We start from the raw sequence: 16,672 nt of genomic DNA on the forward strand, positions 1-16,672 counted from the left end.
TTTCATTCCAAATTAAACAGATGAATTTCAATTTATAAAAATGCCAGTTCAACTTGTAATATAGTGTTTCAAATGTCTTTGAAAAAATTGATTTTTAGTTAAAGTGGGAGACCACCGTGAGAAATTTATTAACAGATAAAGTCACAAAGTATAAATATAAAGTAAGTAAAATATACATCGTTTTACAAAAAAATATATATTGCTTTCATTTGGGTTTCCTTTTGAAATGGCTGGTCTAAATTTGTTTTAGCAGCCAATGGAAATTTCTTAAAAAAAACTTGCCACTTTTATAATTGCTCGTTCCACAAAACAAGAAATGGACATCAACATGTTCAATATATGGTGCCATATTTATAAATACGGGAACGCGGTCAACTTATTCTCAATCACTTCTCCTCAGACATTTTGTCTGAATCATTTTTTTACTTACATTCACACTTGAACATTCACTTTGAAGCTTAAGGCATCTGCACTTCGAGAGCCCTACTTAAAACCAGCGAAAATTACAGAAGCCACCACTTTTACCTTCACATTCCCAGCTCAAGCTTGACATCTGGAATCCACAGTGAACACCTTTTAGAGATGCTTGAAGTCTATGAAAGACTTCTCTCAATTGTTGTATAACAAAAATAAAAAAATCGACTGATGTTACTCCACACCAGGAATAATATAGCTGATTTTTTTGTAAGATTCGCTTTCTTTCATAAATATTGGTCTATGGGTCGCAATAGCATCAAGTCCTTTGGAGTAAAGTTCCAAAATACGTTGATTAAATTTTAGCTTGGGATGGGAGGCAAAGTATTTTATCATTAGCGTTTTACTCACTCGTTTAAATAGCTGTGTCGGTAGCGTACATTTATTAGATATACGTGTATTTTTAAATTCTGGGATATCGTAAGAAAAGAGGTTTAGCTCTGAAGATTAGCTGCGCACTCAGCTCTTTCTTTGCGCTGAAGGACTTGTACGGGTCCCCATAGAAGCTACGTATAAAATGCATGTTATTTTGTACATTTTTCATTCAGTATGGCAAATGTCAAATGTTATTAACTGTAGCGTAATGGTGTATCCGTAGAAAGCAGCGCTTTTATCGCTTCTACGGACTACCATATATTGGAGAAGTCGATTGATGATATTCAATAACGCGGAGACTTAGCGTGGAAAGAGTTAAGGTATAGCTAAGGGGTCGTCGATTTGCGGACACAGGATATACGCGGGTGGGTCGCCATTGTTGTTGCGGTACAATGGTGATGCGATGACCCAGGGAGAGATTACAGCAAAAGCGCAATGATCCATCATTGAGATTGTTCGGAATTTTCAGCTTATCAAACACCGACTTCCGATCGTCCGGAAGTAATAGTTATTGAAGTCGGGGTCCCGGGCAAGAATGAAGAAATTCTAACAAACTAAAGTTTTTCATGCGAAACGTCGCCATGACAGCAAACCTCGAGCGAGATAAAAGTACGTGGACTGTTCAATTTTTAATACATGTCATACTCTTAGCTGTTAGATCACAGTAAAACTTATTGATTTTGAACTATCGACCGAAACGTATCGCGAAAATTTCTCTCAGTGATCTCTTGTGATTATGGTTTTATTAAAAAATAATATTTTTAATCACCCCAAAATGGACGAAAGAGATAAAACTGTTCTACAAACAATTTAAAACGCGTTGTCCGACTTTTCCAGTGATTGTGAATATAGTGATATGTGCGAAAGTGATTTTAATTCAAGTGTACGTATATACCGCGTGTGATGAATTCACTTTTATTCAGTGATGGTGAGTTTGATAGTGATATTATCTTAGAAGACTGGAGTGAATTTGCTCCAACAAGCGATAATCTAGATTTTGAAGGTATTTCAGGGGAACAATTTTTTCCCTATAAAATAGGGAAAGCATCTAATTTATTTATTAGTGATGCTTTGTTCGAAATATTAGTTTCGGAAATAAATTTATATCATCAACAAACATCTCACAAATACAAACATACAGTAAAAATTCGCACAATGGAACGCAGTAAATGAACTGAAAAAACGGTTTAGTTGACTTATTTTAATGTGTATAGTTCATAAATTTAACCAACTCCATAATCGAGACACCGATATTTCTAAAAACTATGTTAAGAAATACAATTTTATTAAAAATACAACAATATAAAATAGTACAGATAGGCTGGCGAAAGTGAAACCAATTGTTGATTACTTTTTAGGCAAATTCAATAATGTTTACAAATCAAAGCAAAATCTTTCCCTGAATGAGGGAATGATTTGACGTCATTCAGTCCTTAACCAAATATGGAATGTTGAATACAATGGTTTGCGAATAAGATACCGATTATATTTGTAATTTCAAATTATACATCAGAACTGCAGGAAGATTAGTAAACATGGCGATGAAAGTACTAAATCCATATCTGGACAAGTGACACTGTGTTTATGCTGGCAATTTTTAAAACAGCGTTTTACTCGCAAAATATTTATTTCGTGGAACAATCCGGAAAAGTAGAATCAATATACCAGAATCTCAAAAATATAAAATTAATGACTCCACAGATGAAACATGACAGAAAAAGTAAAACGCTTATTCAAATTTAGAAAACAAATAAGAGAGGAGATATCAGAATTATATCTACTTTTCATTACAGCCAGATGATAGACACGGGAAAAATACCTGAACTATCAGCCTTACAATATATAAACAGATTGTAATAAATATATAATATAATATTTCAAAAAACAATGGAATAAATAAAAAATATTGTCTTTTGTTTTTTTCAATGCGCATTGTTTTATTCGTTTAGTGTCTATCGAAATTTTAATCGTAATAGCAAAATTAAATTTAATGATTGTCGTCTGAGTAAGCCTAAAAGATAGTTGCATCATTTAGTGGAATCTATCGATTCTGAAGACATTTCATCAGTTTGTGTCACATATTGAATCGAGAGGCTTTCGGATAAGCTGAAAAACGATCAGCCACTAAAAATAAAAAGTGGCAAGAAAATTGGGGAAGAAAATGTTGTGCTTGTTCTGCACATAGAATAAGGAAAGGTACAGCACACATGAAGTTGTGAAATTCATCTTCATATTGACGAGTGCTTTATACGTATCAAAAAATGTGAATAGTGCGAATAAAAAAAAAGTGTAAATAATAAAAATAAATATAAATAGTGATAAAGGGTGGTTTATAAGTGTAGTGTTAAAAATAAATGTGTCAGTGACAGTTGTAATCAGAAAAAGGACGCTGAAAAATTTGGTGAGTGCAACTTATATTATATTATAAACGGATTTTTTTTTATAAATCATTTAAAGAAAGATTTATAGAAGCATTGAAACATACATATTATTTAATTATAAATAACTGGTATGTAACCATTGCAACCTTTTTTAATTTGCACAAAATATTAGGAATGAAAAATACATATTTATTCGTTCATGGCTTTATTTCGAGTGCAATAATATTTTTTTTTTCAATTATTTTACAATAAACTATTACGGCGATAATTTATCAAAATTGTAGCTTTTTCCTCTGGTTTATTAATCTGTGAATCATTGCGGTTTTCCACATGTGGGGAAATTTCATAATATAATAACAAACTAATGGACGATATTTTTTTAAAGTTCTTTGATTACTGTATTATCTAATTTATCTACATATACCGTATCGATTTTACTTTTTAATTTTGCAATAACATATAAATTTTAAGGTTTAAAAACTTTGTTAATTGATTTACTATCAACGGGGATGTTTCGATTTATTTTGATTGGATTGGTTTTATGTTTACCTAGCCAGAGCATGTTACCGAAAAATAGTAGACACTGTAAAGTTTAAAGGATTATGATATCTTAAATAAAAACATAGTTAATTTTGTTTCGGATTTAGCTACTTATATGATTTTCTGTTTTTTTGATAGGTAAAAATATGGTATATTTTCAGTTCTGGGCACATAAAATTTATTTAGTGGGTAACGTATTCATAAAATTGTTGAAATGCTTTAAAATGATTTGATATTGTTAATTTATTTAAAATTTATTTATAATAAGAATGCTAGAATGTAAAAAAAGGTGCCAAAAATACGCATCTAGCAAAAAAAAAAATTTTCTGCAAATGATGTTAAATTATTAAATTACTCACCGTTATATTTTTTTTGTAAGGATATCTCAAAAATAAGGCGTTATTTATTAAATCAAGCATGGATATTTAATTGATAGGCAATATTAGAACAAAAATTAAAAGTAGACATGAATAATTCCAGATCTAAAACGATTAAAATTTTAGCAATATATTTTTTTTTACTTTAGTGAATATTCAAGCAAATAAAAATTAGTTTAAATTAGATAAATATTGGATTATCATCTTGCCTAAAAGTCAATATGTTTAATTTTACTTATTTTAACTGAAACATCAATAGTAAATAATTATCTCCTTTCGATTTAATTAAAAGTAATGGCATCCTTCAACGTTGATGTATCGGTGTTGATTTTCACGTGGAAGTTGATTCATAGACATGGTAATTAAAGGGCTCTAATACGTTGTTTGACACACGCAAGGCTTTCGAAAGCTGTATAATGTGTGTAAACGAGTATTCAGGTTAGAGGTGCAGAGTTACACGGAAAAGCTCTTTCGAAAATGAGATAACATTTATTCACTGGTAGAAAAATCAATGTTTTTACCATACGAAATTTTATTGTTTGTTATATATTTGAAATAAGTAAGAAATGCAATGAAAATAATCATACGAGCCTTCGTTGGTTACTTTGTATCTGATATTTTTTAATTTAAAAAATAATATAAATATATTTTAACCACACTTGATATAAAAATAAATGTGTATTCAAATCACACAAAATTACGTAAAAAAATAAATGTAATTGCTTAAAAACTTAACAAAAATTCATGGCTCTGTCAACTTTAACTTATAGGCTAATTTTGAGTATTTAATTGGTCTACAAAAATATTTTTTGTTGGCCAATAAAGTATTTTGGAAACGGCTAAGCGCGTTATTTACTCTCAATTCGATAAATTTATAGCGCGTATTTAATCCGTTAAATGGTCTCCCACTATGTTTCGTTTTGAATTAAAAAATACATTATTTAATGATGAAAATCCTTTTATTGTTATATAATATGTGTTAATCCGTGTGAGTGGTTGTGTTTATAAACCAAACAGTAATAAAATATAATTTATCGAAATACTGGAATTCAATTTATATAACCTATTCAGGCTAATTCTATGTAGGACGTCTCTCGTACATGTAATCGTATATCACATGTATATTTCAAATGCTTCATTGATTTTTCAGCTTATAATTAATTAACATATATACCCATATATTATATATATACTTATATACGAAATTGAACCAGCTCCATATCGTTCCATAATCAGATTATGAAATGTGACGCGCTGACCGTTAAGGCCAACGAGAGCGCAAATTTATTATGCAATTTTCTGCGAAAGCTCATGAGCTAAACGTCCTATTAAAAATTTCCACAACGCCGCTAATGCTGCTCGGAATTATTAAATTTGGACCCTTTTATTAATTCTCATCGCTCATAAATAATGCATCGCAACGAGGGCTATATATCACCAAGACGTTTTCGAATAGCTAGCTAGCACAACACATTATAAAGCCTGCGAATAAATCTTTTTCCATGACTGAAGTAGTTGCTGTGAATACTAGAGTAGTGGCGGCTGGCGGTTCTTTTCGGTTAACAAGGGTCAAAGGTCAAACCGCAAAGAGTTTGCTGTTATATACAATAGTATCGAATGTGCGCGTAAACAAAAAGCAACTTTCTCTACTAAGGACTTCGAGTAAAGCATTAAGATTACAATGGAAATCATAGATATTATGTTATTATTGTGCAAGTTAAAGTAACTTTACCAATAAATTAAAAACATTAACCGACATTATAGATTTTTTAATCTAACGCTTAGCAACATTTTCTCACCCACATTACAGAAAAACTCTTTCAAAAAAAATTTTTAGCACATCACAAGCCAAATATATTTAAAATGTAATATATCAAAATATATATGTAAAAAAAGGGTGGTAGTTAAAAAAAATTATCATATGCAGTTTTATGGAGGAACAATAAAAATATTTAACATCCAACCATTTAATTTTAATATGGGGTACCCAGATTTTTTTTAATGTAAAGTATTTTTTCAAAAACACTCATTTTCGAATATTATTCTACAAATAATATTCATCAACAGACACAACATTCTTTAATCGAAGTATTTGAACTTCTCTAACACTATTAAATTTAATACCATTTAAATGTTGTTGTAGAGACTTAAATAAATAATAATTTTATGGTGCTAGGATGATTTTTCAGTTGTCCATCTGAGAGCATTAATATTTTCTCGCGTGATTCTCGCAATATGAGGCAGGTGCGTCGCATTGTTCTCGTCGCTTAATGCACGTGGAACCCATACGCCTTGTTTCCACGCCTTCTCAATATTTTTCCAAATTCTTTAAATAATTGATCATGAATATATCTTGTCTTATCTGTTAACTCCTAAATCGACATCTGTAAATTGATTTTAATTTTTGTAGTTATGCAGTCATCACCGATGATTTTTAGTGTCTTACTCTTTTGAACCATTTTTTAAATTGACGAACATGTGAAACACAACTATAGACAGCACAAATGCTTTTGGTTGGCTGATTTTTCAGAGAAAAAATAAAAAACCTTTTTCAATTTAAACGAAAGAAAAAAATACAGGAAAAAAATAAAATAAGATAAAAAACAATAAATTTAATGATAGTTTGAGTATATTTCATTAAAGAACTGGAATTAATGATATGTTTTCTTTATCATTTAAAACATGATGTGCCTTGAAATTTTGTACTTGTATTTAAATTTAATGTTGTTTTTATCGTAGTCACCGTGGGTTAGTTTGGTTTCGCGAGATATTTTAATAATATTTTTTGGTATGAAAATTATAGTGTTTTTTATGTTTTATTTTAAGGCTAATATACATTTTTTTAGATTAGTATAAATAGGTGTGTTATATATTATTTTTATAGCTTTGTTTTAAATGACTTGTAATTTAGTAAAAATTAGTATTACTGGTGTTACTCCATATCGGACAGACATGTAATATGTATTATTAATTGTTATTAGATTTTTTTTTTTAATTATAATGCTCTTTCTATTAAATATCTGTCTAAGGACCGCAATGGCGGTAAGCCCTTCAGAGCAAAGTTCCAAAATATGTTTATTCAATTTAAGTTTTTCTTAAGTCGAGTCCAGGTGTATTTGACGCTTGTTTTTCATTTGCCATTATTGTCCTCTTCATTTAACAGAGGTCGTCGTAAAGTTTGTCTACGTTTTCTAATAATTCTGTTTTAATTTGATTGATTTCAATTTTCCATTTTATATTTTTGCAATATTGTTCGCATACAAGTTAAAGAGGAACGGCCCTAGAAAATCTACCTGAGGAACTCCAGCTTTTAATAAAATTTTAATTGCAGATATTGAATTTTTTGCCAATGCTTTCTCATATAATTTTTTTATTTTAATTTAATAATCTATTGAGTCAAATTTAAAATATTTATGAAAATTTGTACGTGTCGGTGATGATGATATTTTAGCTTGTCCGATTACGGTAGTCAATCGAGCATATTAGTTTTTTAGCAAATCAAAAAGTAGATTAAACAAAGGGTTTTCTACTTGCTTTATAATTATAGCTTATGTTATTTTTAGTAATTTTGTGCTTATAAAATTTAAATTGTGAGCGAGAATAAAATGTAATCCTAAATTTTTAATGAAAAGTAAGTTTAATGTAAATTATTGTTGACTAGATTTTCAGCGTGTTTTTATTTTTTTCTCAAACTAAACCATCCTTAGTATATGAAATTACAAGGAATGAAACTGCCCTGGGGCTCTTCAACTAAAATTCTAAGCGGTATCAAGAGCTAGTTATTTAGCAAAACGAAATAGTTTTAACCTTGTAGGTATTGCGTAAACTCACTGATAAATTTGGCTTTAGCGAGAGCAATCCAACTCTCGTAGATATCTTAAGTGATATATATTACAAATTTCGTATATAGAGTTCAATAACCTTTTAATCCGATACTATTTTATTTTATAGAATATTTTAAATATTATGTATTTATATATTTATATACATAGGACAAGTGTATTTTCTGGGAGTATCTAGTTTTTGATGAAAGGTTCTACAAGACAGGTTTTTGCTTATGATCCATTTAAGAGTGATAATCTTACTGAATTTTTGATCGGCACTCATATAAGCATAATAAATACCCGTATCGACTAATACTATTTTGATGTAATACGCTTTTATCACATAATCTGTTCGAGTGGTATTACATGTTTAAAAAAAAGTAGTACTGCATGGGACTAATATAGCAGCAATAAGCTAAGCCTCTTTGAAACCATAAAAATAACAAATTCTCGATTGTATAATAGCATTGTAATGAGAAAATCATATTATAAACCATAGGTATATATGCTTCAAATATATATGTATAAAAAAACAACACATTAGGAAGATGTTGAATAATATTTTTTGTCGAAAGTAATGGTGCGGGTACAGTAGCGTCTCGTTCGTTGGGTCTCTAACGAGTCGGTCGCAAGGTCAAAGGTCGGACGTTAAAGGGCCTCATTGAGCGAAAAGCAAAAAGGCCCTTTGACCCAGGGTCGAATGTGAAAATTTTGCAAAAATATCTGTCGCCTAATAACCGAGTTTAGAATTGTGTGCTTCGACTGCGTAACCAACCGCAAGCGGACCTTTTCGTTATCCGTTTTTAGCCCTTTTTCATGCGCTCGAATAATTGTGCGTGATACCCACTTTGGATTTATCTTCTTTCCGGAATACTTTGCATATAATAATTGGGCTTTTTTAAATTTGGATTTTACTCATGTTTTATTTATTTAATAATTTATTGTTATGAAAATGAAATATTAAAGACTGCTATATATTTTTTGTTAGGTATCATAAAAATACAATTAAAATGAACAATCGGCTTACTTAGATTACTCTTTATGAAGCATCATAGTTTAAAACTCATATTATAATGAAAATGCGTTTACAAATTTATAACCTATTTTAATGTTATTAATTAACTGTAAAACACCTATTTTTTGTTGTTTGTATTGTATAAACACAAAATAAAAATTAGTATCACATTTATAAACTATATGTTTATATGTATATATTATAAGTACAATGCGATTAGATAACATAGTCGCTATAGAGATAAAAACCATAGAAGTAAATATGTATAATAAGCATTTGCTTATTATTTTATATTATATAATTTTACTTTTATTGCAAGTCAATATTTTTTTCTGAAAAATTGTGCTTTATAATAAAAACTACCTTTATGTTTAACTTTTCATAGCTAGAGTCCTCAGGTTCCAGGTTTTTTAATTGTGCCTTAGATAGATGGCTGTTCACATATAAAAATCCCCGATTTTGCCACAAAAAATCTTCTGTTATATCTTTATTGTTAATTAAAATGCATTTTATTTCACATAATGCATATATATTAGACCAAATTTCTTAAGAGTCATCGCGAAATTTAAAGCAATTTATTATTTCTTGAGGAATATTAAAACATCAGAAAATAAAAAAAAAACGCTATATAGACAATTATTCGAAAAATAATCATAATATTAGCATAAGAAATTTTTGTCACCTTTCTTCACTTAAATACAGATAACAATTATGTAACAATTTGAAATTAAGTTTATAAATTATATTTCAAAATTCTTATGAATGAGTAGTATTGTGCCTTAACTGTAAAACATAATGAAACTACTATACTATATTTGCGTTAACAGTCAGATCGAGAGCTATCCATTTCAACATTCTTCATAATTGAGAAAGAGATGGCAATTTTGAGTTTACGCTCCTACTATTAGCTCTAAAGCACACGATACGGATATACGTTCAATATATTTATCAGTTAAATAAAAAACTTGTTATTGTTAACTAATAACTTGTCGCATTATGGTTAACGATACTCGGTGTGTCTTAAAGTGGTCACATATCCAAATATTGCTTAGCCCGCCGTTGGTCGCACGACGGCGCAGCGCTCACCCTATCGTTTTTTTTGATGCCGTTTTTTTTGTATGCATTATATTAACTTCCGGGTCCCTCTACTTTTCAAGAATTATGTTTTCTTCAATATTGCAGGCTCAAACACGTGTTTACTATTTCGATATACATTTGGTTTTGCGTATTAGTTGTGTTATATCAAGGATCGAGAGAAAACGTTATTTACGCGGGTTAGATTCGTGCTGGAATTTTTTTTTTGTTTTAGTTTCTTTTTATTATTATTTACTTTTTTGTTGTTATTATTATGTTTTAAATTTATTTTATAAATATATTTTATTTAACTCTATTGATACATAGTATAAAAAAATATTTAAAAATTTTTTTTCGATCCTTTAGATAATTTAAATAAATTAAACAAATTTATCGCAAAGTTTGCAAATAAAAATATAGCAGTATTTATGAGAGAAACCTGACACTACGATAATTCATCACACAAAACCAAGTGAATAGAATCGTCCAAAATATAATTTTTGCCCTAGGAAAAAAATCGCAAAATCACTATAAAATGCCACATGTGCTATAACCCAATATGCAAAGAATATTCATCGGCATTATGTCCAGATTGCATAACTAAGTAATAAAGTAATCAAGATCAAAAATAATATATATTTTTTCATGTTATTTTTAAAGTTTTAAACATATATCTAAAAAAATTATATTTTACTTTTAAAATATTTATTATTTTATTTTTCTTCTTTCATTATGTAAATAAAAGTTTGAAAGAATTTATTTATTTTATATATACAACACTAAAATATACCAAAAATAAAAAAAATAATAAATATTCGATATTTAAACTTAAAAACATAAAGAACTGAGAGGCGGCTATTCGCTCAGGCGCGACCAACGGCGTATGCAATACTCGCGCGACCAACGGCGGGTTAAGTCCAATGCTGCTTAGCACAGCTTATTTATTTTAATGCTCAAATCATTATTTTTATTACACACTATAAATAAAATGTTCCTTAAGCTAATCATTTTTCATAACCAAAGATATATTTGTAATGCTCATATTTCATTATTTTAATAAACAACCAATTTGTTTTATGAAGCAATATATTTATTTAAATGCACAATAATTCCGTGCTAAATCGTACTCATATATTAGAATATGGTTCATAAGCCAATATATAATTTTATTTTTTAAATTAAGTATAATAATCATAATTATATATATATATATTAAACTCGTTATAAATAACAAATGTTATCTAAAATTGTGTAATATATTTAATTAAAATTATTGCGTATATCGATGTTTCCTGCCAAACAATCTTGTAGCGTTTTAATATTTTCATCTGGATTACTATTTTCATTACTCAGCCCAGAATCCTCAGTCCATGACGGCTGCGTTTGAAGACAATCCTTGGCTTTGATAGATGGCTGTTCACATATAAAAATTCCCATAGTTTCACACGCTATATCGTATAACATCCCTTCCCTATTCATAGAAATGCAATTTGTGGTGGCTCTTCTAGGCGCTCTTGGATCCCAGTTAGCGTAGTTAACATCACTGAAGAATTCATCTAAAATTTTAAAAAATTATCAATACAATTAAAGTAACACCTACATTATTCAATAGGCTGTAGACTTACTGTAAACCGTCCTATAAACCCCTTTCTCAAACTTGTCATGTACTCCAAGAAAAGCGTAAGGTAGCAATGCAGAATGAAAACCACTATACTTCGGATTTTTAAACATATTAGACAAAAATTGTTCTTCTTGTAAGTTTCTAATGACAGCTAAATGTCCTCCTTCGCCTTTGCATATCTTTTCAGCAGTAATAAAAGTTTCTGGATTCATGTGAAATTTGTAGCATTTTTCTATTTCCGGTGCGAATCTGTATTCTAATTTTTTAAATAATTCTGTTAGTACATATTATAAATTACATACACTATCAATATTTATTTAAATTATATTTTTTTTTATTTATAAAAAAATATTAATAATCTTTTATGAAATATAATTACACTTTTAGTTCTTAAAACGATTGTTTTACAATTGTTTTTGCCAATGACAATTAACAAAAAATATATGCTAGTTGAATTTGTAGTTTTAACCATTTTAAGTACCTGTATCAGTTGTTTGACAATTTGGATCACTCATTGCTACTTTTCTCGAAGATGTTGGTTTTTCACAAACAAATGGGAAATTTTGCATGCATGGTGCATCGTGCATTCCTCCTGCGTTTGTCATATATCCACACATTCCTACTCCATATCTTGCCAAATTATGGTCCCATATATTATAATAATATTGTAAATCTTCACCTGAAAATAATAAGTTTTAATACAAGCACATTCTTATGAAATTTTATTTTTTATACAAAAAATCTTACCATTGATAGTCGAAAACGTATGTAAAGTGAACAAACTGTGATATCCCACCATAATATAAGAATATTTAAGTATACGAATCAAGATAACCACTTCATCTATAGTTCTTGGCATTGCCAAAGAAGCATTTTCAGATTCACATACTTTAACAGCATCGTTCCATGAAATCTTTTCAGTGTGTGGTTTATAATGCATTCCAACTTCTGAATAATAGGTGTATGCTAAAAAAAAATTTTTATAAGAACACAATTGTAAGCTAAAGAATGCAATATTTGTTTTCAACGCTATAATTTAAAAATTATACAAAAATATACATAATTATAATTACCTATTATGTTATTTATAAAAAACATTGAAAATATTAAGAAAATATTATACGGAAAATTCATGTTAGTTAATTTTAATTAAGACACTTATATAAAAAGAATAATTTCACTTGCCAAGTTTCGAATGATAACTAAATATTTTGTTGTGTTACAATATATATATATGACTAAAATTGCATATTAACCTGTCGTTACTAGCATGAGGTGTAATATACCTTGGTTTGATTCTCATGGACTTATATTTTTTCACTTTTTTTAATTTATATTATCACAACTATACTTATGTATTTTTTTATTTTGATCTGAAAAAAGTGTTGAGGTTTGTTTGTATAAGGTAATCCTGAAATTAATGCGTTTTTTTAATAAAATAAAATAAATATATTTATTTTAATTAGCTTCAAAATATAATTTTATTTCAAAAATTGTCCTACTTTACGGTAAATTGTTTAATTATATTATCCTAAGATATTGACAGCTCAGATGCAAAAAAATCCAATAGCCTCTTTTCATATTGTCTGCCTTTTTATTTATTCCATCTAGGAAGTGTCTAATAAAATCGATCTTTACTAGTCTCCCACATCCATAACTATTCTTGATATCGTAATTTCCCGTCAAATGATAACTATGCATTTTTTGTGCGTTACAATATGTATATATAAGAGATAAAGAACCTTGTTTTTTGGCTCAACTTGTATGAAGCCCATACACGTTGTTTTCTAGACTTTCCAATCTTCTCACTGTGTTGAATTAGACTGGCTTAGTTTTTAGGCTCATAAGAATTTGCTTCTATTTCTGCAGCCAGGACATCATCGTCTATTTTTGATAGTCTCCCACACCCATAACTATTCTTGGTATCGTAATTTCACCTAATACTAGTAGCCATAGTTGCCGAATTATTTAGTTTAAAACTAATAAAATATCGCTTTTTAATTGATTTTCACTCTAGTGTCTCACAGCATACTTGTAAGTGTTGTTTGTGCTTACTCTATTTTAACTAATTAGGTTAATACTATAATGCCACAATATTATATATTTTATGAATAATTTTAAATACGCATTTATTTTAATTTTAATTACAAAAGAAATATTTATATTTACGCTACAATTTTTGTATGTCGATCATTTTTGTAGTGTATACAAAAATGTTCGGCATACTGGTCGATCAAATTCAAAGCGCTGCTTTTTCATGCACTTGCATAGTGTCAATCTTACTGGTCGTGTTTGTAATTTTGCGTTAGCTCCAATGGTGACAAGTTTAGGGCTCATTTATTATGTATTTACAAGTCGTAAATAAAGTAAGTTCAGTAGAGTGATAATATATAAGTGATTCTGGTTTAAGATATTGTTAAAGTTATAGAAATTAGGTGAAAATACTATTGTCCATCATTTTCTTGGTTATTTATGGTTGTTAAGAAAGATCAGGTCCTCGTTTTAAAATTATACTAATATTCTATAGTTTACAGTAAATACATAAATATATCTATAAAAATGAATGTGCTTTTTTTATGATAGCGATAATTTCTTGTATTAAATTGTGGTCAATTATGTAGGACTGAAAATAAGACGTAAACTAAAAGTTTTTCTGCTTTTGAAGTCATTATTTAGAAATATGTTTTTTTTATTTAATTAATTTTTAACTTTTTTAACTAATAAGTCATTTATGTATATGATTTTTTTCAAGTATATTGAAAGTTAAAAATAGCCTTAACCACATAATAGATTTGGTCTATACTCTATACAATATGAATCAATTTTTAATTATTAAGAACATTTTTTTCGAATTAAAAATTATAAAACCTAGTAATTTATTACATTAATTACTTGAAGTGTTAATTTTTTAAAAGTACACTTTTATTTTATAAATGCATTTATAATGAAATTTAGTCACCGAAAACAATACTGAAAATTGTTTGAAAACAACAAACATGTCAAATAAACCAAATAATATTTTGTCCTAGTTAAAAAATTACAATTAGGGGGTTATCCAACTCGCAGGATAAATATAATATTTCTAAGCCACTTCCGCTTCCACATAATGTGGTCTGGTTCAACAGTAATTAAATAACGTATAGACGGAATAGCGTAGTCCGTAACGTCTCAGAAAAATAAATCTGAGGTTGCTGGATCGAGCCTCGGCAGGTGCACTCGAATTTTTATTTAAAAAAATGCGCTATTAATAAAATAACGGATATAGCTGCAGTGATATCTATTAGCTATAAATTAAATTACACGTAATAATTTTTAATTATTAATATAGATGTCACCGATTTTCAGACTTTCAGTCTGGTAATTATTACTTGCTACAAGTCTCAGTTGGTACAAATTAGCCCCGTTGTAACATTTCATTGTGCTTATGCCTGTCAGGTTACAACAGAAGATATATTAAAATTAATAAATAGGATTAATCTATTTAAAAAATTTACAATCATAGCATATGTTTATCTGCTACATATACTATAAAAATCTATACAAAGTAAACGAAATTCTGTCTTTACTATAAATATAACCATCGATATAATTGCTTTAAAACTAAATAATTTATTTTCATTGTGTATGAGAAATAAGAGTAAAATACAATTTTAACATGAATAGATACTTTAAATTTTAAAATACCACTAACTTGTACAATCTTAACTGTGATTGCCTAATTCGATGTTAGGTTCCGCACAACAGTGTTTTACATTATTAACTACTACGTTAAGATTAATATTTTCACGACTTGATTTGGAGTTCTCAGTCCATGTCATCTTCATTGCATTCTTTGAAGTCTTCGTGGCTTTAATAGATGATTGTTCACATATGAAAATTCCTGGATTTTCACACGCAAAAGTGTCTAGCATACCTTCTTTGTTCATCGAAATGCAATGTTCCTTGGCTACCCTACTCCCTTTTGGGTCCCAGTGAGCATAATTAACATCAGTGAAGAGTTCGTCTAAAATTTTAAGCCGATTAATAATACAATACATTTATTAACTACCACACATAATATGTTTGACTTACTAAGTACTGTCCTATAAGTCCCTTTTTCAAACTTTTCGTGTACTCCAACATATGCGAAAGGTGGCATTTTAGATTGAAAACCACTATACTTAGGCTCTTTAAACATATTAGACAAGAATTTTTCTTGTTCTAAATTTCTAATGATAGTTAAGTGCCCCCCTTCGCCTTTGCATATTTTTTCAGCAGTGATAAAAGTCTCTGGGTTCATGTGAAATTTATAGCATTTTTATATTTCTGGTGCGTATCTGTATTCTAAATTTTAATATATTTATTATTAATGAATAACCTTTATTAGCTTTTACTTTTCAATAAGTATTTATGAATATATTATTACATTAAAAACATATAGAATAAGTTTAGTTAAAAGCAACTAAATTTTATTATTCATATTATGTTGCTAATAACATAATTGCTTTTTTCTTAATTTTGTCTTTTCAATGATTTTTTTTCAAGAAAAGTATTTGAGATATGAGCCTTTAAAACATTAAAACATAACAGTTTTAGACCACCTAAAATAGCTACAGAGTGTTTTCTATAACAAACAAACTTTCAAGATTTCATAATTACTAAAACTTTGGAAGTTTACACAATGTTTTGTTGTTTTGATAATTAGCTGTATTTAATAACTGATTTTTTGTTGTTTATTTGTAGTCATAATTTTCTAATAATTGTTTAGCTATTTCTTAAAGAAAATGGGCAAAAGATAAAGCAATAAATAATTTCTAATACTTTATACAGTATATAGTGCATTAGTTCCTTTCCCGGTTGTTGGAATAGCAACATTTTTTTAATAAAAATATTTAATAGTTGGGCTATAATAATTATAAAATTCCTATAATATAAGATTAAATGTCCCTGAATCATTTATAAGACAATTCGGATCACTGGATTCTTTTTTTCTTGAAGATGTTTCTTTCTCA

The 16,672-nt window shown here is 28.5% G+C and overlaps 2 protein-coding genes across 4 annotated transcripts in view; one reads left to right on the forward strand and one right to left on the reverse strand.

Annotated features, from left to right (window-relative positions):
• Positions 1–16,672, forward strand: part of LOC148227652 (uncharacterized) — a 244,001-nt gene that overhangs the window by 131,932 nt on the left and 95,397 nt on the right. The window lies entirely within an intron of this gene.
• Positions 11,301–16,060, reverse strand: LOC148227653 (uncharacterized). 2 transcript variants are annotated; one of them, XM_088201127.1, is made up of 6 exons: positions 15,753–16,060; positions 12,938–15,684; positions 12,429–12,647; positions 12,163–12,360; positions 11,686–11,937; positions 11,301–11,616 (listed from the first exon to the last, which is right to left on the reverse strand). In XM_088201127.1, exons 2-6 carry the CDS (start codon positions 12,951–12,953, stop codon positions 11,321–11,323), a joined length of 981 nt encoding a protein of 326 aa, XP_088057253.1. In that variant the 5' UTR covers positions 12,954–15,684; positions 15,753–16,060; the 3' UTR covers positions 11,301–11,320. The 2 variants fall into 2 exon arrangements, with proteins under 2 accessions (XP_088057253.1, XP_088057252.1); XM_088201126.1 differs by lacking the exons at positions 12,938–15,684; positions 15,753–16,060 and adding an exon at positions 12,755–12,900.

The sequence above is a fragment of the Plectrocnemia conspersa genome, unplaced genomic scaffold (assembly GCF_051122295.1).
Source record: "Plectrocnemia conspersa isolate PC_06_02 unplaced genomic scaffold, ASM5112229v1 ptg000013l, whole genome shotgun sequence".
Classification (NCBI taxonomy): Eukaryota; Metazoa; Arthropoda; class Insecta; order Trichoptera; family Polycentropodidae; genus Plectrocnemia; species Plectrocnemia conspersa.